The 19,936-nt window shown below is 40.5% G+C and overlaps 1 protein-coding gene across 1 annotated transcript; it reads right to left on the bottom strand.

Annotated features, from left to right (window-relative positions):
- Positions 1–11,130: 11,130 nt before the first annotated feature.
- ccdc174 (coiled-coil domain containing 174) lies at positions 11,131–18,000 on the bottom strand. Its single transcript, XM_080892591.1, has 11 exons — positions 17,873–18,000; positions 17,541–17,648; positions 17,346–17,446; positions 17,205–17,263; positions 16,971–17,118; positions 15,674–15,769; positions 15,439–15,575; positions 15,013–15,107; positions 14,466–14,613; positions 14,211–14,363; positions 11,131–12,919 (listed from the first exon to the last, which is right to left on the bottom strand). Exons 1-11 carry the CDS (start codon positions 17,912–17,914, stop codon positions 12,372–12,374), a joined length of 1,635 nt encoding a protein of 544 aa, XP_080748717.1. The 5' UTR covers positions 17,915–18,000; the 3' UTR covers positions 11,131–12,371.
- Positions 18,001–19,936: the final 1,936 nt, after the last annotated feature.

Raw genomic sequence — 19,936 nt, 5'->3', positions numbered from 1 at the left:
TTGGCTTTTGCCATAGAATACCAGAACTGGCAGGCCACCACCGGCACTCTTTGCTTTTCAGATATTAGAGCAGGTTCACCGCATGTGGCAAGAGTTTGCAGGCAGGTCCTAAAGGATGACAGAATTGATACCATTGATTGGCCCCCACACTCACCTGACCTAAATCCAGTAGAACACCTCTGGGACAATATATTTCATTCATCTGATAGTGCCAGGTTGTACCTCAGACTGTCCAGGACCTCAGTGATGCTTCCCACACTGATCATTTCATTTTTAATAAAACAATGTGGCATCCTTTCATTTATAACATATTACCAAACCCATATCAGTGTAGATAGAGTCTTTTCCCACTGAGATCTGATGGGTTTGCAAAGTGTTCCTTTGATTATTTAAGCGTTGTATTTCCAGAAGATTTGCAACAAAGTGAGGAAAAAAATGAGAACAAATGTTCAGTGTTTCACACTAAATCAGATTACATCAGGCGTTTTGTTGGACTAAATCTGTCTGTGTCTATATTAGAGGGATACAAAGTATCTAATTTGCTTAATGTACAGAAAGAAATGTGGATATTTTCATAAACGCACCATGTTCTCTGCCCTATCTCTTAGTAAACAAACAGAAAAACTAAAAATCAAAGTCCTTAAAGCAATGCAACAATAAGAAAAAATCAATATATTAACTAATTAATTAAATGATGGTCTCGTGTGGGAGTGAAACTCATGAAAAGTCTCATGGGTTATGCCTCTCCCATATTTCCCCCTTGAATACATAAATTTCCTAAGAGTTTGATGTGGTTTAGTTCTATGAGTATTTCATCTTTAGGAAATAAGGATACATTTACCATTTACCCAAGTGGACATGGCGCCTTGTGTATCTGCTACATCAACTGACATCCTCTGAATTCAATTCAATTCAATTTTGTTTATATAGCACCAAATCACAACAACAGTTGCCTCAAGGTGCTTTATATTGTAAAGTAGACCCTACAGTAATACATGCAGAGAAAAACCCAACAATCATATGACCTCCTATGAGCAAGCACTTTGGTGACAGTGGGAAGGAAAAAGGAAAAACTCCCTTTTAATAGGAGGAAACCTCCAGCAGAAGCAGGCTCGGGGAGGGGCGGGGCCATCTGCCGCGACAGGTTGGGGTGAGAGAAGGAAGACAGGATAAAAGACATGCTGTGGAAGAGAGCCAGAGATTAATAACAAGTATGATTTCTGAATGAGTACTATATGTACTTATTCATATACAGTATTGGCTCTGCTGCATTGCATTAACTGAGACAACATGCATTAAGCAGCTGCACTGACACCATCATCTTGCCTTCTTTGAATTTGTGGAATGCGTCTGAGTCACAGACTCCATTTCACAACTTATAAGCATGAAATCCCTTTAATGTCCCTGATTTGGGTATTTCATTTCCAGTTTGTTTAATACATACTGAAATGTGTAAAAATGTGCTTTTTTACCTGATGAAGCTAACTGACTCCTGGCTGTGGCCTCGTATTTACCACAGAGATGCATTTGTGAAAGCTCAAAATTCTCAAATAAATACAGCAGTATTGACTAGAATGCTGATCTGTGCCTGCTGAATCTTTTAGTTTACTTTGGTTTCGGAAACTGTTGTTTGTGCTTAATTAATAATGAAGTGAAATCCAGCAGGAAAGAGGCTGTTTTACAGAGGTAGCATTAATTCTCTGCTGAAGGACACATTGAGATGCAAGCAGCCCCTTAACAGCTCCTGGATCTAACAATCAATACTGGGCATGTGACTCTGGAGCTAGCAAGAGTGACATCTTTGCTGCCAAGAAACACCGCCTCCGTTCTTTACAGCATCTAATTTAGGGAAGGTCACTGACTGCCATAGATCACCATCAAATTCAACTCAGTAGTCTGACTCTAGACACTTAGTTTTCAGCTGACACTTCTACTTTCCACATGTCACAAAACCTTCAAATTAGGTCACATGGCCCCCTTTTTTGTTAAGGTAAATAATGCATATAGTGTATTGTAACATGCACTTATAGCATTGTTTCTTCAGAAGTGTTGTTGAAGCCTGTGTGTCCCGTAGGAGGGGCGAAAAGTTGTCTAGCCAGCTAGCATCAGGTGATCTTTGTTGTTTATGTCTATTACTTTGATGTAATTGGTATGAGATGTTTGGTCAGAGGCTCAAGAAGTTGTAAAAGTTCACAAAATACTGCAGCTGGTGTGACAGTTGCAGTTAAAACACACTAATATGCGCAATATGTTTATGGAGCTTTATGCAAAAGGAGGACTTTTTTTTTCTCCAAATAACCAGCAGGTGCTGACTCGTCTGGTGCAAAAGTAAAAGTTACAAATAATCAGAAAGTAACAACGAAAAGGTCAGATCTCAACAAACATGTTCCATGAAATGTAATCATTACTTTCAAGTCTTTTTTAATCTTTTTTTTCTTTTAATTTAAAAAAAAAAATTAGGTCCTACGTGAAGTAAATAAAGCAGTTTTTATTTTAGAGCTTGGCTCCCACTTACCTGGCAGACCTTCTGCACATATACACCAAACAAAGGTCTGTGACCCCCAAATTATAGAATGAGTTGGTCCTCCACTTTAAATCACATTTAAAAACACACACCAGAGTTAATATTAGTTAGTCAAGATAATTTTAGTCCGTTTTTTTTGTTTGTTTGTTTAGCCTTTCTAGTTTTATTTATTGCATATTTTATTGTCTATTTTATACCAACCGGTTGTCCCTCACTCTTAACATCTGGTTTAAAAACCTAGGATGGCAGAAAAGTAGGTGATGTTATCGTGACAATATCCATCTTTCATTTACAGGTAATGACCAAATAATAGTTTACCAGAGTCCAAACACAGCACATTATCAGCTGAACAGACATAAAGACAAAAACTGGCAGCACCATTATTCAACTATATTACACACAAATTTAATTTCCACTTTCATACAATCAAATACCCAAAATCTATCTAAAATAAATCCATAAATATAATATACATACTATTTTTGCCATTTTAGGGTAAAAGTGAATAATAGATTGTTAAAACAATATCAAACATGGTAATATAAGAACTTTAGCAGCACTTTAAAAAGGAGTTACATTCCAAAAAGAAACCATATAACCACAACATGAAGCAGCAGAGCTCTGAAGTGTATCGTAAACACAAATGTCAAATGCTACTTGCAGGACTATTTGCTGCATCTGTTAACTGCAGGTAGAAAGCTTGCTGGGTGGTTTAGAGCAGCAGGAGAATGAGTAGACTTGCAATGAGTCCCCAGTCCCTTTCCTTCCTATTCACTCCTTTTTTTCTCCCCTTTCACATGAGCAGAATTTATGAGGCCATTACGGGTGTGCATGCAATGTCAACAGTGCCCAGCTAATATCTTTATCCACCATCGTGAAGAGTGGGTGGTGTGTGTGTGTGTGTGTGTGTGTGTGTGTGTGTGTGTGTGTGTGTGTGTGTGTGTGTGTGTGTGTGTGTGTGTGTGTGTGTGTGTGTGTGGGTGGGTGGGTGGGTGGGAGAGTTGACAGGCGACACATACACTGCCCAGGAGACAAACTACCTCCAAGCTCACAGCTCAGCTCAGCCCAGAAGTACTGTATACACTTGATGCATTTTACACTCCTCAGCATCTCAGACACATTAGTTTGCTTCTATAAGGAAACAACTTCAGTAATGAATTCAGCACAAACCTTTTCTTTTAATAGAAGAAAAGTGAAAAGTGCTCAAAATCCCAGAGAATCAGGAGCAATGCAACAATACAAGTGAAGACATAAATGTACAGAAACACATCAGCTATCAGTTTTACCATAGATTCAAATCAGGTACACTTACTACTGTGTATACAGTTATTATATACAGTCTGATATTTAAACTTGTTTAATGATAGGATACATTCAAGTGTGACAAACATACAAAAAAAGGAAATCAGATCACATCACTTAAAAATAAGTATAGCATTATACTGCTTAATCATGTATAACTGCATAAAATACACTTTTTCTGCATTTTCTCACTTGCCTACAGAGTCTGTGGCTCTGAGCTTCTCACAGAGTGATGTGCTCAAATTGTCACAAATATTATTAATTTAGAAAAAAGCCCACTATTTAGCAGTTTTCAGTGAGCTTTACCAAAACTTACTCAAGGAGGACTATTATTGACTAAAGATTAATGCAGACTGATTTGGTATGTCTGTTAATATTCACCACAGTGATGAACTGAAAAACGCATCCCTGTTCATCTTAAACATGTCACCCAGCAGTGTGGTTTCTGTACCTTTATATTACTCATATACACTATACTCAAAGTCCTGGGTTCTTGTGTTGGACTTGATTCATTTATTTCAAACCTTAAAAGCAAACAAACATAAGCATATTAATGAAAAGATTAAATCCGTTTCTCCCAGTCGTTTTGCTTTGTGGTCCCTCATACAGCACTCAAATGCTGCCGGTACACTGATGGATCAGAATTAATTGTCTTATTATGTTATACACAATGTAATAGCAACCAGGGACATTTATATGTACAATTAATTTTTTCATTATTACTTTTGGGTAGCAATAAGTGTTTGCTTAATCAAGTAGGACAGTGAATGCAGTTTGTTGACTTGTTAGAAGTACTTATGGCATTTTTTTGGATACTAATACTGACTGCACTTTAGTCAGCTGATGCAACCATGAGTCTCTTAACCATACGTCTCACAAAGCAGCAGTATCAGGACCGAGTGGTTGCATTGGCAGTGGAACTGAAAAATTCTAATTGATATCACCCCCGTGTTAACAACATGTGATCAGAGGAGGCAGGAGGTGTTATTTAACAACATAAATTCAGCTGCCCCAAGTCGTGATGTGATCCGCAGCCAAACACTGTCATTACAGACTCCACGGCCCTTTTGTCCCCTCTTTCTCTGATCCATCTGCTGCTGGGGAGACATTGCAGCAGGCCTGCCATCAAGCTCACTGGCACCAGTCTGTTTTACATGTGGCTGTTTGACACAGCGCAGCAGGAGCACATTACGGCCTTGTGGCAAGAGGGGCTCAGTAGCCGTGGCAGCATTAGCTATCATTATGCTCACCAACTCATTACAGCTCACCGTGGGGTGATGCTGACAGAGCGACCCGGGCCTCCATCTGAAGCACATCCTCTCATGGTGTGGAGGTGGCAATACACATAAGTGTAAGACTGTTCACTGATGAACCATTAAGGAAGCCTACAGCAGCAAAGCAGTGCTCCCGTTGAGCAGTGTGGGATGTCGAGCTAATAATGTGATTTAATTGTCTGCTCCGTGCACAAATTTAATTTTTTTTTCTTTGTTGTTGTTGTATTTATTTTTTAATGGAGCTCTCTTTTTTAATTAATTATCTTTAGATGATGCTCATTGAAGATTTTTTTTAAAGGATGTTCTAATGACACATTTTGTTTGGGTGCCATTGCTATTCATTTTTATCAAGCCGTGGGGCAGCATGAGTTTCACCCATTTCTTTTGTAATAGCTGTAGCGAGAAGAAGTAGCAACAGTGGTAAAACAAAGGCATGAAGCCTGTTCTGATTTGTGTTTTCTTCTTTCTATCTCTCTGTTTCTGTTCCCCTGCAACTTTTCAATTAATTTCTATCATGTGGCATTTCTAGGAGGACTCTGGAATCAAATAAGTTGAAGCTCCTGCAGCGCTCCACAGCTGAGATAAGCACACAGAAGAACGCCGCGGATCCCAAAGCAGGAATCATGGATTGTTGAAAGGAAATGAAACCAAGCTGCTGTCCTTCTTTACAGAAGGTGAAATTAATTTTAGAGGCATAAAAATGCTTACGTGTCAGAAATTAAACATAATAAGCTCTAATGAATTTTAGATTTTCCACCAGTCTCTCTTTCAGGATTGCTGGACTTCACAAAAAGGCCCCCCTATTGTTTTATGACTCCAGTGAAGATCCAACTTTAAGTAACTTTGCTCAGTGAGCACATGCAGACACACACACACACACACACACACCAATGTGTGCTTACCATCTTAACCTGCTCTCTGCATATCTTTAAAACTTTAATCTGATTTTTTAGTCAAATGTTTAGAAACTTCAGTTTATGTAAAAGAAAATCTCCAATACTTGACACATTCTTTCGCAATTTTTTGCATATAACAATTTCAGTAATCTGTCACTGTCTCTAAATGTCTCTGTTGGTTCAAATGTGCATGTCATTAATCAATAAACGTAATCCCTTATTACCGTTCAAGGAAACCCTGCTATTTCCTTTCTTACCGTTACATTAAACCTTAAAAACAAACCTCTTGATGAAAAAAACTTCTTGATGAAGGTTTCGTTTTATTACCAAACCTCCATCCAGCTCAGTGAACTTGCAGTTGTGTGTCCTGCACTGACAATTTATGAGTTTGATTGCTTTTCCATTTTGAGAGTTTAGTCCCCTGTTGTGCTGTTGATACTCTGCATCATAAAACTGCCCAGAGGATTAAAAACATCCCAAAGACCGGTGTGTCGTCTGAGCTCACAGCTCGCCTGGGCCTAACTAAAGTAATGCCGGTACAGTGTGAACAGATTTTTGGAAAGACCTGTGTGACGTTGTAGTGTAAGCTAAACCGTGAGATTTCAGGAAGTATATAGCTCATGGCCAAGAAGTAAGTAAATAATAATTATACAAAGAGTTTGCCTTCAGACAGAGGCAGGCCAGCTGTTTCCCTTCTTCCCAGTGAACAAGTGGCTGTAGCTGCACTTTTGATTTTAGTATCTCCACTACAAAGCCAAAAAAATCTAATTTGATCAATTTCGATTAATTACAGACTTGAGGACACAGAAAATGTTTGCCTCAATATATCAATATAATAATCAGGATCAGCTCCAAACTATACAAACTTTAATACAAAGAGTCAGTGTGAAACCTCTGCACTGCTCTAGTTTATCTGAACCTCTCTGGAGCACGAGGAGAGGATTTATTTGATCTCCCAGTGCCAGTAGTTTGATGTTGCAGGTAGAAGGGATAAACGCTGCAGCTCACTGGCCTGGTTTGCTTTTTATGTCAGTGTAAGTGCATTAACAGGGGGACAGACCTTCTCTTCCCACCTCTCTGGATCAGGGCCCTGCAGAGATTAGATCATCAGTTCAAGTCTAGAGGGCATCGCTGAGAAAGTGGTGCACATCACCCCCAGTTTGCAACCTTCAGCACTGAGTGGCTTCATAGTTGCATCAACACATGTGTGGCTGTTGGCGAAACTTAATGCTTTTGATTTACCCCCAAAAAATTATTAGGGGAAAAAAAACATCAGAGTGCATTGTAAGTATCCTTGATGTGCAGATCATTTATTGTCCATTAAGAAAATGGCTGATTGCCATTTTTGCTCACCCAGAGCAGAATTAAAATGCCACACAGAAATACAGAAATGATTTCCCAGTGTGGCTGATCCTTGAGAGAAAGGCAGATCTGTCAGCAGGACACACCTTCATGTCCCTAATAAGTGATTAGATTCATTAAAGTGATAAGTCAGCAAGTCAAATCTTGTTCAGTCTTTGGTAAAACTGCACACAAAAGGCACTGACTTACTTCTTGGCCCCACTCAGTTAAGGCTGTATGGTCAGATTAGTCGTGGTCAGTGTTCGGAGCCACTCACTTTGGACAGCAGTGACTGAAACTGAGAAATATTGACTTTGATTTTGAAATTTGATGACATTGACACATTTAATTTACCACTAGGTGCATCTTGGTCGTGCTGGGCTTTTAGACATGTCTTAGAGATTTAACAAGGTGTTAGAAACATTCCTCAGAGATTTTTGGTCCACATTGACATGATGGCGTCACACGGTTTCTGCAGATACGACAGCCGCACATCCATGATGCAATTTTCCTGTTACACTAGAACTCAAAGGTGCTCCACTGGATTGAGATCTGGAGACTGTGGAAGCCATTTGAGTTCAGGGAACTTACTGACATGTTCAGGAAATCAGTTTGAGATGATCTGAGCTCTGTGACATGGTGTGCTATCCTGCTGGAAGCAGCCACCAGAAGATCACTATGATAATAAAAGGAAGGACGTGATTGGCAACAGTAATGGGGTGGCTGTGATGTTTACGCAATATTTAGCTGTATTGGGGCCCAAAACCGTATCGGTAAAGCATTCCCCATACCATTTCACTCCTGAACTCTGATACAGACGGATCATTATCATTTTCTTTAAGCCAAATTCTGGCCCAATCGAGACTAATCTGGTCAGGCAATGCTTTGCCACTCTTCTGTTGTCCAATTTTAGTGAGCTTGTGTGAATTGTAGCCTCAGGTTCTTGTTCTGAGCTGACAGGAGTGGCACTTGGTGTGCTCTTCTTCTGCTTCAGCCCATCTGCTTCAAAGTTTGATGTCTTGTGCTCTCCTGCATACCTCGGTTGTGTCGAGTGGTTATTTTAGTTGCTGTTGCCTTCATTTCAGCTCGATGTAGTCTGGCCATTCTCTGACCTCTGGCATTAGCAAGAAGTTTTCACGCAGGGATCTGGTGCTCACTGGACATTTTCTCTTTTTTCCAATCAGCCTCTTTAAAGCCTGGAAACCATTGTGTGGGGAAATCCGGAGAGGACCAGGAGTTTCTGACATGTCTGGAACCAGCAATCACAGTCAATTAAAGTCATCATTCAAAGTCACTTAAGTCTAATTTCTTCCCCATTCTGAGGCTCAGTTCGAAGTTCAGCAGCTTGACTTGACTGTGTCTAGTTTTTAGCATGTGAGTAACTGTGTCAACAAGCAGTTGAAAAGTGTACCAGTGGCCAGTCAGTGTAAGCTTTAGATGACATACAAACAAAAACAAAATGAAAATCACTGTTTTCTAGTTTGATTGTTTGTTTTTTCATTTCACAGGCAACTTTTTTGGCAATAAACAGACTGTCCAAAGATTATACATGTCACTATTGTTATTACCTTAATTATGTTTATATAGAGTGAGTGATACTTCCAGCTTAATCCTTTTATCAGCACACTAATTTGCTTACAATGACCGTGCACCTGAAACATGATGCTGGTGTTCAGCAATTTAGATTGATTATGATCTACATATTACTCTTAGTGTTTTATCATGCTAACATTTGCTGAGCACACAGTGGAAGCCGAGGCTGATTAAGTGTCATTAGTTTGCATAAATCTGGTCATAAACCAAAGTACTGGACAAATTTAAACTCGGCCAGTTGTTGAGGGATTTCACTAAAAGCCACAAATATCACGTTTATGGTGGCTGTAAAGAAAAACCCAGAGCATTTTTAATATCCTGGGAAAAACAGTCTGTGATAATCACTCCAAAACCTGCTGAGTTATTTCAGTCTGGACCAAAAAAATGAACCAGCTGAGCGATACCATTAAAAGGAACCATGTGGGAGGAAATAAATTATTATTTTGCTCTTTAACTCACTATATGACTTTTAGTCTGTGAGGTCCTGTTACTATAGAAACATATTGTCACCCCACAGGCAGAAAATTTACCTGGCACCAGTTTAGCTTCAACAGTGCATACAAACACATGCTTGACAGAGATACACACACAAATACATCTACCTACCAGTGACACAGTGCTTCAGCTGTCTGAGAGTGCATGGACTCAATGTGAGACTAGAGTAACAAAAAGAGGAAAAAAAACATCATGTTTAAGGTTACAATTGGGTCAAAAATCTACCTCAACAGGAAGATAAACCCAATATGTGTTGGAGAGATCAACAAAACACACAATGCGCCAAACTAACATTCTCGTTAGAGAGGAAACAAGGGAGGGAGAACCCAGGCCAAATATCTAACTGGAAGGCTAATAGGGTGATGAGGGTCAAGTGGTAAATCAGGCTTTTTATTAATCCCTTGAATAGCTCCCTGGTGAGGTGTGTTGTGATTTTTCTGTGGAGCTGCACAGGGTCAGAGGTCAGAATGAGAAAACTGATAACCGTCTGTGTTATGTTTCAGCACATGTAAACCAACATTATCCCACGGCAGAAGTGCTGTCCTTTGTAACGTAATGCTGCATGCCTGAATCTCCGTTATAGGGTAATTTTAGATGCTTTTATGTAACAGCCTGCATTCAGCCCGCATTCAGAGTCAATCAGCATGATTAAAGCTAGTTTTGAGTCACTCTCATAACAGTGATGTGAGGTTATTTAGCTGAGCAGTTGTTATATTGGGCTCTGCTAAATTCTCTCCAAAGATGAACGATGGCCTGGATTTAGACATGTACACATGATCAAGAAGACCTGCTAAAGTTCAACCCGAGTATCAGAATGAAGAAAAAAAAAGTGATTTTAAGTTGTTAGTGCCAGACAGGCTGGTCTGAGTATTTCAGAAATTGCTCCTCTTCTGGGATTTTCCCACAGAACCATCTCAAGGGTTTACAGAGAACGGTGTGAAAAAAAGAAAATATCCAGTGAGTGGTAGTTCTCAGCGTGAACATGTCATGTTGATGCCAGAGCTCAGAGGACAATGGTCAGACTACTTCAAGCTCATAGCAACAAAATAGTAACTTAAATAAACAGTTTTCATAGCCAAGGTATGATTGCACATATCAAATATTAGAGATGGGTCACAGCAGCAGAAGACCACTCCTGTCAAATAAGAACAGGAAACTGAGGCTAATATTCACACAGGCTCACCATAACTGCACCTTTATTCAAGCATGTTTTTCCAAGAGAAGATTGGAGAAAAAAAGGTTTCCCAGTTTGGATTGGCAAAGGAATAAATCGAGGCATCAGAAGATGCTATGCCGAAGCCAGTTTTGAGACAAAGCATAAGAATTTCCTTAATAAATACTCAGTAAATAAACAACTAACAAAGGCTACTGCAACTCTTAAAGGAATAGTGAAGAAATCAATGAACCGTCACTTGAACTTCACATAAAAGTGTATGTGGTACCATCTGGTGGATATTTATATACTGCAACTAAATTACACACTCCCAGATTCCAAACAGCTCCGTGAGCCGACTGACATTAAACACAAATATGAATCATTTTGTGATATACTCTTGCAAGAAAAATTTATGAACCCCTTGGAAGGATTTAGCAGGATTTTTGTTTTGGTTACTCATAAAAGAACGGTTGATCTTCATCTAAGCAAAAACCCACAAATGGTTTTAACTTTATAGGATAGGATAAGCTTTATTTGTCAGTTGCAGTTGCCAGGAGCTGAAATGACAGACCTAGTCGACCATACAGACAATACATAATATACAAACTTACATTGGGGAGACAGGTCCGGCTAGGGAGCAAAAAAGGGGTAGACAGTGAGATATGTAACATATAGGGGCAAAGTTCAGGAGAAAAAAAAGGGGGTTTCTGCCCATGATGACTTCCAACAAGGGAGTCATCATGAGGAGAAAACAGGAAACTCCATAGCACATAAAGAAGCACAGATCATCACACTATACGCCATAAAACACAGACAAGCACCATAGGGGCGGGGATTACGCCGATGTACACAGCGGTCGCGAACGCTGCAGTTCCTCGCGCCTCCAGCTGAGCCGCTGTCTCCATCGAGCGAGGTAAGCATCCGGGGAAGGGAGTGTGGTGAGTGCATATCAGTATCAGTGTGCATGTGTGCGTGTCGGGGTGTGTGTCCTTTCGCCTGTTAGGCAAAGATCAACAGTCCTACGCAGGTGGCCTTGATGAATAGGGCAGAGAGTCAGTTCGTTCTCATTATCGTCTCTCCTGGAAGAATGTTGTTGTTCTCCTCGGCGTCAACCTTCAAGCAGCTGGCGCCGTCAGGGGTGGAGGCATAGCCGCATTAGAGATGGAGGTAACTGGTTTAGGTCGAACGAACTGCATCCATTTTACACTCGTCCTAATGTCCATCACTGGTCTCCAGTCTCTCACTGGTCTCTCTTTTAAGAGCCGTGAGCTCCTCGAAGATCTTTCCCATATTTCGTTCAGTGCACTCACCGCTCTTCCCACAGTTTCGATCAGAGCGGCTAGCCTTGTGGGGTTTTGAACAGCAGTCACCTGCACGATGACAATTCATTTTTGATCATTTCTCTCCAGAAAACGGTGTAACTTCAGTATGTCAGGTCAAGGCAGAAGATCTCAGCTGGCTTCAGGTCACTGGTCTCTGCCTGACCTCTGACCCTGAAGTAACAAGGCATTGCATGACATCCCCTCAGTCATTCTTCGTAGCTGGATTAAAGTTTTGATATTCATGTGCAGTGCTTGAGCAGAAATTAATCATTAATCCCTTCTGTGACCAAAATACACACAAACACAAATGATGCACTCTTGATATTTATTAAATATCTAAACTCCAAAAAGCTGACATATTGTGTTTTATTGTTTTTGTGATTTACTCTATAAACAAAGAGCGAGAAAAAAAGAGCAGTGTTTAAACTCACAATATGACCCAACTACACATCAAGCAGTATTTAGACATCAGGTGGAGTTCCTGTAGAAGGACAACATGTCATCCAGACTTTGAGGAGGGCCCTGGTGGAGTTGCTGGGTTTGGCTGTCACCTGCAGGTTGCGCCTGGCTCTGCACCTGAGGTGGATACTGGGGTGGATATTGATGTGGGAACGGTGGTGGAAATGGAGGAAGGAGGTGAGGTGGGCTTGCAAACTGAGGAGTAGGTGGAGGAGGAAATGGAGGATAAAATAGCGGGTGAGGGGGATACTGGGGATGAAAGGGGGGAGCCGACAGCGACGAGCTGTCTGAGGGCGGTGGCTGTGCAGACGGGGGAGGGTTTGGTTGAGGTTCAGGAGGTGAAGATGCAGTTTTAGACCGAGGTTGTGGTTCTGCTTTGCTCTCAGAGATTCCTCCTGGAGCTCTTGCCCACTTGAAGGACATGTTGGATTTATTCTCCTCATTTTTATACTTTCCTGGTTTCGGCCTCTTGTCATCTGCAAAGTATGCAGATGGAGGTGCAAATTCAGTATCCCGCTCCTCCCGACGCCGACTTTTCCACTCAGTAAACATGAACTCTGAAAGGAAACAAAGACAAAAGCTAATGTTAGGGAGGTTACATTCCAGAAAACAGAGGTGCCTTGATCCTTAAAACTCCACCTAAAAGTGACATAAAGCCAATCTGTCAATCTATTATTGGATGGTGCTGAATTTATTAGAAGAACTAGCTAGGCTTTGATCCAAACAGCCAAGCAAATATGAATGGAATTTCCAGAAAACTGGCAGAAGAAGGATGCAAATAAATAACTACTTCCATCCACTTGTGCTGTGCTAATAATAGAAGCTGGACACTTCAGGATGAACAGCTGGTGGTAGTCATTTTTATAGTCAGAAGAGGCTGACTTTGGAGCACAGCTCAGTTGGAGTTATAGATAGTTGTAGACTTGCCTTTCCCTGATATTAAAGGTGATTATCAGCCCTGGTTCAAAGAGCAAATGAGCACTAACAAATTGCATAAAAGTGCAACTGTGACAGCAGTCAGTCACCTCTGACATTTACTGTCACCTGACCTGACTTGCCTTCACCACCTGCTCATAGACTGCATTAAGTCAATAAAAGCTCTCACACAGTCATTATGAGTCCTGTTCATAATGCAGATCAAGGAAAAGGAAATACAAGCAATGAGCACTGTGGGGCCTGGCTCTTCTCTATGCATCAAATGTCATGAGGAGTTTGGCGTCACCATTGTTGGCTGAATGTGGGTGTGCAGAGGGCAGAGTATGAGGCTGACCACACATTTCCGCGTTGTCTATTATCTATAACAGGAACGCTGACTTTTGGCACACAAATATCTTCAGCTTTTGTGCATTTGTACTTCTTTTAGCAGTTTTATAAATGAGACTCTCTGAAGTTTTCATCAAACATAGTTGCTCTGCTCTGTATTTGCAATAATTTCCACAAATAAAAAAAAAAAATACACATCTCAACATTACTACAGCCTAAAGCAGTGTGAGCTCATCAAATGGAAAACCAAATAGTCTTTTTATTGGAGTACTGTATATTATACTATAACTATCAGTTGGGGACTTGAACTTTGGGTTTTTCACAACACATTTTGATTTGTTACAGAAGGACAAACAAGTGTTACTAATAATATCAATGTCTCTGTTTGAATCAAGGGTCCCAGTTAAATCATGCCAGTGACCCAGCATGCATGACACAGAAACCGCTGTATCTAAATAATGAATTAACTTCATCATCGACAGAAAAGAAAACATCCTATTTAACGTGTTATCTAGCTGAAACATACAGCACATTTATTATATTCATAACATGAAAGTGTTTTTTTTTTTTTTAAATGAGACTTACCTTTGCCTCTGTCCCACTCTCTGACATGAGGAACTCCTGGTTTGGTGTCTCTCCTCTCCTGGATCTCCACTTCCACCTTCTTGAGTATGCTGACCTCTGGGCACTCCTCTGGTTGAGGGGAGGTCCCTGTTGTTTCAAATTCCTCTTCCTCTCCTGAAACCAAGAATTCATAACTGTTCTTACTAGCATTCGTGCGATCATTGAACTGAAGCCTGCAAACAAATTTTCTACACAAACAGCCGTGCAGATCCGAACCTTCATTCTCCTCTTCTTTCTCCTCTTCCTCTGTACCATCCAGCTTGGCCTTCTTCATCTTCCTCTGCCTTACCTTGGCTAGTCGAGCCTGTAGGATGGCCTGCTTCCTCTCCTTCAGTCGTTCTCTCTTTGTGCGCTGATCTGTAGTCTGCAGGACAGAACAGGTGGAATAAAACACTTATTAGATTATAAAGTAATAAATAATTCCTGATGGATCTAATTTAAATGACAATCACAATCTAAATATTTTTATTACATTATAAATGTTCAGTGTTGTAAACAGTTAAATAATTCCTTTATTAATTCTCTCCATTGTTATCAAATTATCTCTTTCTCTTGTATGTACAATTTTGCACTTCCTCACATAACAAGGCCTTCAATATGGGCCTGTGGTGCTTTTATCAATGTTTTTTTTTTATTATTCTTTATGCTGCTGCTATAACACAGTCATTTCCCTGGGATGAATAGAATATCTATATGTCCATCCCTCTATCAGAAACCATAATGCTGTCCTGGGCCGGCATTTTACATGTGTTTAATAGCTCACCTGATCTCTAAGCATGTCCAGAGTTTCTCTCTGTTTTTGCCGCTGCTCCTGATCCTGAGAGAATGCGTAGTACCCCACACCAAGGTCCCGAGCCTCTGAGATAAGAACAACAACAGTAAGACAACAGTTTCAAACCTGCAAACCAAACTTCCTCTGTTTCAAAGTGTAGCGTAGCATAAAAAAAGACCTTATTTTCAGTCCATAAATTCTTTTGGTATATATTATTTGGCAAAGAATTCAGTGGCGATTAAGCAAAACCCACAAAGATCTAACTTCAAACTCTCAAGATCACCATTAACTCTGTAGCCAACTATGAGGAAAGATGACACAGGCTCAATACTAATCTGTAACCACAAACAAATCGCCTTGTGGCTGACTGAGTGAAAGACGATGTAAGGGCTCAAAGCTCTTTGCTGTGACACTAACCCTGTTGTCTGATATCCTCATAGTGAATCGGTCCAACAGGCCTTTTCATTGCCTCCTCTTCCTCCCTCTCCCACTCCTGCCTCTGCAGCTCTCGTCGCATGTCTTCTGAGAGTAATGTCTTGTCTGATGAAGCTTTTCTACAGGGACCAGGCATATCCAAAAGAGTTAAGAGTTTCAAATATTTCATTACCATCCTTGAAGAAAAAAAAAAAAATCACAATACATAAATAATTACCCTTTCCCTTGAAGGTCTTGGTCCATTTTCTTAAAGTCTGGCAGGTCTTTTTTCATGCACCGCCGAGATCGTCCCAAAGCATCCACAAAGTCCACCCTGCAGAGAAAAAAAATAGTTGTTTTTGTTTTTTTAAATATTGTGACAAATAACACAAGGCCTTTTGTTTATCTGTAATGTCAAAAAGCAGTGATAGAGTCTGATCACTCCTTCTATATTCGCAGAGCAAAAATTGTTATTTGCATATAGTGGCTGATAAAAACTTTCTGGCTTCTCAATCATTCAGTTCATGGTAGTCTAGAAAACTGAACTAAGTTTGTGAAGATGTCTCAGCTCTTATACAAGAGGCTTCTTCTGTTCTAAAAACAAAAGGTGGCAAGCCCCAGGTGCTTCTACAAACATTTGTGAAAGAATGGGTCGCTCTTAGGAGCTCCTTACCACCTGTGCAACAGGTTCAATTGTGAAATTTACTCGCTACTAAATATTCAACACTCAGCTGTTACTGGTATTATAACAAAATGGAACTAACTGTGAACAGCAGCAGCTCAGCCATGAAGGGGTAGACCATGTAAATTCACAGAGCAGTGTCAGCGGATGCTGAGGTGTACATTGTGCAGAGGTCGCCAACTTTCTGCAGAGTCAATCGCTACAGACCTACAAAATTCACGTGGCCTTCAGATTAGCTCAAGAATAGTGGGTAGCCAGCATAATGGAATGAGTTTCTATGGCCGAGCAGCTGCCACTGGATTCTACAGCAGTGGTTTCAGCTTCTTGGTTCCAGTGAAAGGAACTCTGCATACTGAGACGTTTTTGACAATTTCATTCTTTTAATATTGTGGAAATAGTTTGGGGATCGGCCCTTCCTGTTTCAACATGACTGAGCACCAGTGCACAAAGCAAGGTTGATAAAGACTTGGATGAGCAAGTTTGGAGTGGAAGAATTTGACTGGCCTGCACAGAATCCTGACCACTGCTGAATTAGAGTGCCAACTATGAGCCAGGCCTTCTCATCAAACATTATTGTCTGACCTTACAAATGTGCTTCTAAAAGAATAGTCAAAAATTCCCATAAACTCACTCCTAAACCTGTGGAAAGCTGAAAGATATGAAGCTAAGCGTGGGCCAGTATTATCTTAAACCCTATGGATTAAGAAAGGAATGCCACTCAAGACAGACAAGTGAATATTTTTGGCAACATAATGTATTAGCAAATACTGGAAAACATATAAGCCTAATATTGATATGTTATATGATGCCAGCACAAGTTGAATATTGATGAATGCAATCAATGTGAAGTTACCATTCTTCATCCGGGTTCTCAGGAGGAGGGACGGGTGATGAGCTGAGTTGCTCCTCGTCCTCTTTCTCCTTCTGGGCAAGTGTTTCTCTCTTTTTGTCAATAATCTTCTGGGTGAAGTCAACAAGGAACAGCCCTTCCGTCTCTTCATCTGATGAGTTACACAACAAGGTAAATACAAAGTATGCCCACTTTGATGCTGTTGTAGCAGACATAAGGCACAAACAGTTCACCAACCAGGAAAGTCTCCTTTAGTCATCTGTTCGTAGAGTCTCGCCTTCTCCTCCAACTTACGCCTGTCGAGAGAGTAGAAAAAAAAGCTGTGAGAGGTTTTGGTCCACCTGTTATACAGAAAAACTTCAGCAGTACTGAACTCACCTTGCTGTATCGATGGTGCTCCGCTCCTCTTCCAGCTGCTCTGCATCTTTAGCAGCTCTTGCTGAAACACCCGCATTTTGTTTATTCCAGATGTTGGGCTTCTGCAGAGGAACATGTGGAGAGGAAAATTAGAAACGTGAGTCAGTCATTGCACGCCATTATAAAAAAAACGTTCAGAAATCACTCGTGCTGTACCTTATCTTTTGATTTTGCTTTGAATCCTGCTCCAGAAGTTTCTTGTCCAAGTTTCTGCCGTTTGAACTGCTCCTGTTTCCTGTACAGCTCAGCTTTAAGGTCCACTAGCTGCACGAAATAAAACCGAAATTTAAGGTTTAGCTGTTTATTCTCCAAAGAAAAAAAAAACTAACAAACGTTATGTATTTCTTCTAAATACAGTCCATGCTCGTTGTATGTGCTGCTAGCAACCATGAGAGTAAGTTAGCTATGTTTATCCGTATAATTAAGCTTAAGCGTCTACAGTTTCTGTCAAACAAATATTTGAAGAGCTGCCTGTACATTCAACTCACCGATGAAGCAGTCACGTCTAAAGGTTTCTTCTTTTTATCCATTTCCCCTACACCTTAATCTCCAGTTTGTTGCTGTTTGCTGGAGTCCGACTTCTTCGTTGGTATTTCTGTTGCTACCAAACTGTCGCTTTACAGCCAACTAGTGGCGTCTCTCCGACACTGCACGCATTTCCGTTTCAAACGTTCATTCTTACTTTCACCGTTTTTGTTAAAAAGTAACTATAAACTAAAATAAAATGAGATGACTATTGTCTAGTCTAGATAAAGGAAAACAGATTTTATAAGGAAGGGAAAAAAAGTCGTGCAGACTCCCTCCTGCACGACTTTTAGTAGTTTTATAGTTTTCTTTTTCTTGTCTTTTTTGCTTTATGGGTGATTATATGCATTTATGTGCGAGATAGTTATGAAAATTGCTTTAATTGCAACAGGGCTATTGGCATTAATCCAAGGTTTAGAATCCAACACAATTTCAATATGTTTAGGAGGACAAAAGTGTCTGCACCCTTGTTGGGTAGAAGCTTTTTTGGATAAACTTACCATTTCCTCAATGAAAATTAAACACATCCCAAAAGTGTTTGGGGGGGGGGGGGGGGGGGGGGGGGGTTGTTTTTGAAATTGAGAGTTTTCATCAAAAGATGGGTACAGTGTGTTCATTAAGGGGTGGACATGGTCGGCAACAATACTCAGGTAAGCTGTGGAAATTAAAGGATGATCAGTTGGTATTGAGGGGGACAAAAATGTCCCCTGCAGACTGATCTGCTGTTATGAGACAGGATGGATACATGCTTCTGCTTATCCTTTTCAGGGTCGCGGGGAGCGCTAGAGCCTATCCCAGCTGTCATAGGGCGAGAGGCAGGGTACACCCTGCCAACACACAGGGACAGACAACCATTCACACTCACACATTCACACCGAGTGGCAATTTGGTTTATCCAACTAACCTATCCCCACAAGCTGCATGTCGGTGGACGGTGGGAGGAAGCCGGAGTACCCGGAGGGAACCTACGCAAACACGGGGAGAACATGCAAACTCCACACAGAAAGACTCAGGACCTTCTTGCTGTGCGGCAACAGTGCTAACTACCGTGCCACCGTGCTGCCTTGCTTTCAGACTGTTTATTGTTTATTTCCTGAACATCTTAATGTCACAGCCTCATTTTCCTATCCTGAGAAACCGAGTGCGGTCTTCTGTTGCTGTAACCCATCTGCTTCAAAATTGAATGTGCTGCAAATTCAGAGATGCTCTTCTGTGCACATTGGCTGTAACGAGGGACCGAGTTACTGCTTGACTACCAGTCAATGATTATTTTCTCTTTTTTCATACCATTCTCTGTAAACCCTATAGAAGGTTGTGAAATACTCAGGCCAGGCCATCTGGTGCTAACAACCATGCCACACTCAAAGTCACTTAAATCACCTTTCTTCCTCATTCTGATCTTCCATTTGAACTTCAGCAGGTCGTCTAGATCTTGTCTACATGGGTAAATGTATTGAGTTGAGGCTGATTAGATAATCGTGCTGAGTAATTGGACACGTGTACCTAACAAAGTATTGAGTAACCATATGATAGGTGTGATGCCTAAATAAGAAAAAAATTAAATACAGATTACTTTCCTAAATCAAAGAAATGTAATTACACTTCTTGGAGTAGCTGTCTGACCAATGCAAGTTTTTCCATTTCATATAAACTGTCCTTCATACTGTGTCTTATGCATGATGCTTTAGGCTTCGTGTATTTTGTCAATTGGTAGGCTGTTGATTTAAAAACTAAAAACCATTTTGAACCATCACAGTTCCACTGAAAGCACAATTACACAACACAAGCATGTAAATGTGAGTGAAAATCCTTGTAAATCAAATGCCACATGGCTGTGTCAATATCCGCTCCAGTTACTTTGGTTTATTTGTTTATTTCAGAGATATTAAAGTAGCATTCATTCCAGCTGAGCACTGATGTAATGATAACACTATGCTGATATAAATTTAAGTTTCCTGTCTAATCAAACATTAGATTATTGCTAACTTTATTACAGCTCTTGCCTGAGAGTCAGTGCTGCTGTAGAA

This window comes from Rhamphochromis sp. 'chilingali' (assembly GCF_963969265.1).
Source record: "Rhamphochromis sp. 'chilingali' genome assembly, chromosome: 9".
In the NCBI taxonomy this organism is placed as follows: Eukaryota; Metazoa; Chordata; class Actinopteri; order Cichliformes; family Cichlidae; genus Rhamphochromis; species Rhamphochromis sp. 'chilingali'.
This window is presented reverse-complemented; position numbering and strand designations above follow the sequence as displayed.

Excerpts from the sequence above, each read along its gene's own strand:
- ccdc174 (XM_080892591.1), bottom strand. The coding sequence starts at position 17,914 with ATGGATAAAAAGAAGAAACCTTTAGACGTGACTGCTTCATCG. Across the intron at positions 17,447-17,540 it reads AAGCAAAATCAAAAGATAAG|AAGCCCAACATCTGGAATAA; the intron begins GTACAGCACGAG and ends GTTCCTCTGCAG. Across the intron at positions 14,364-14,465 it reads GAAAGAAGAGGAGAATGAAG|GAGAGGAAGAGGAATTTGAA; the intron begins GTTCGGATCTGC and ends TCTTGGTTTCAG.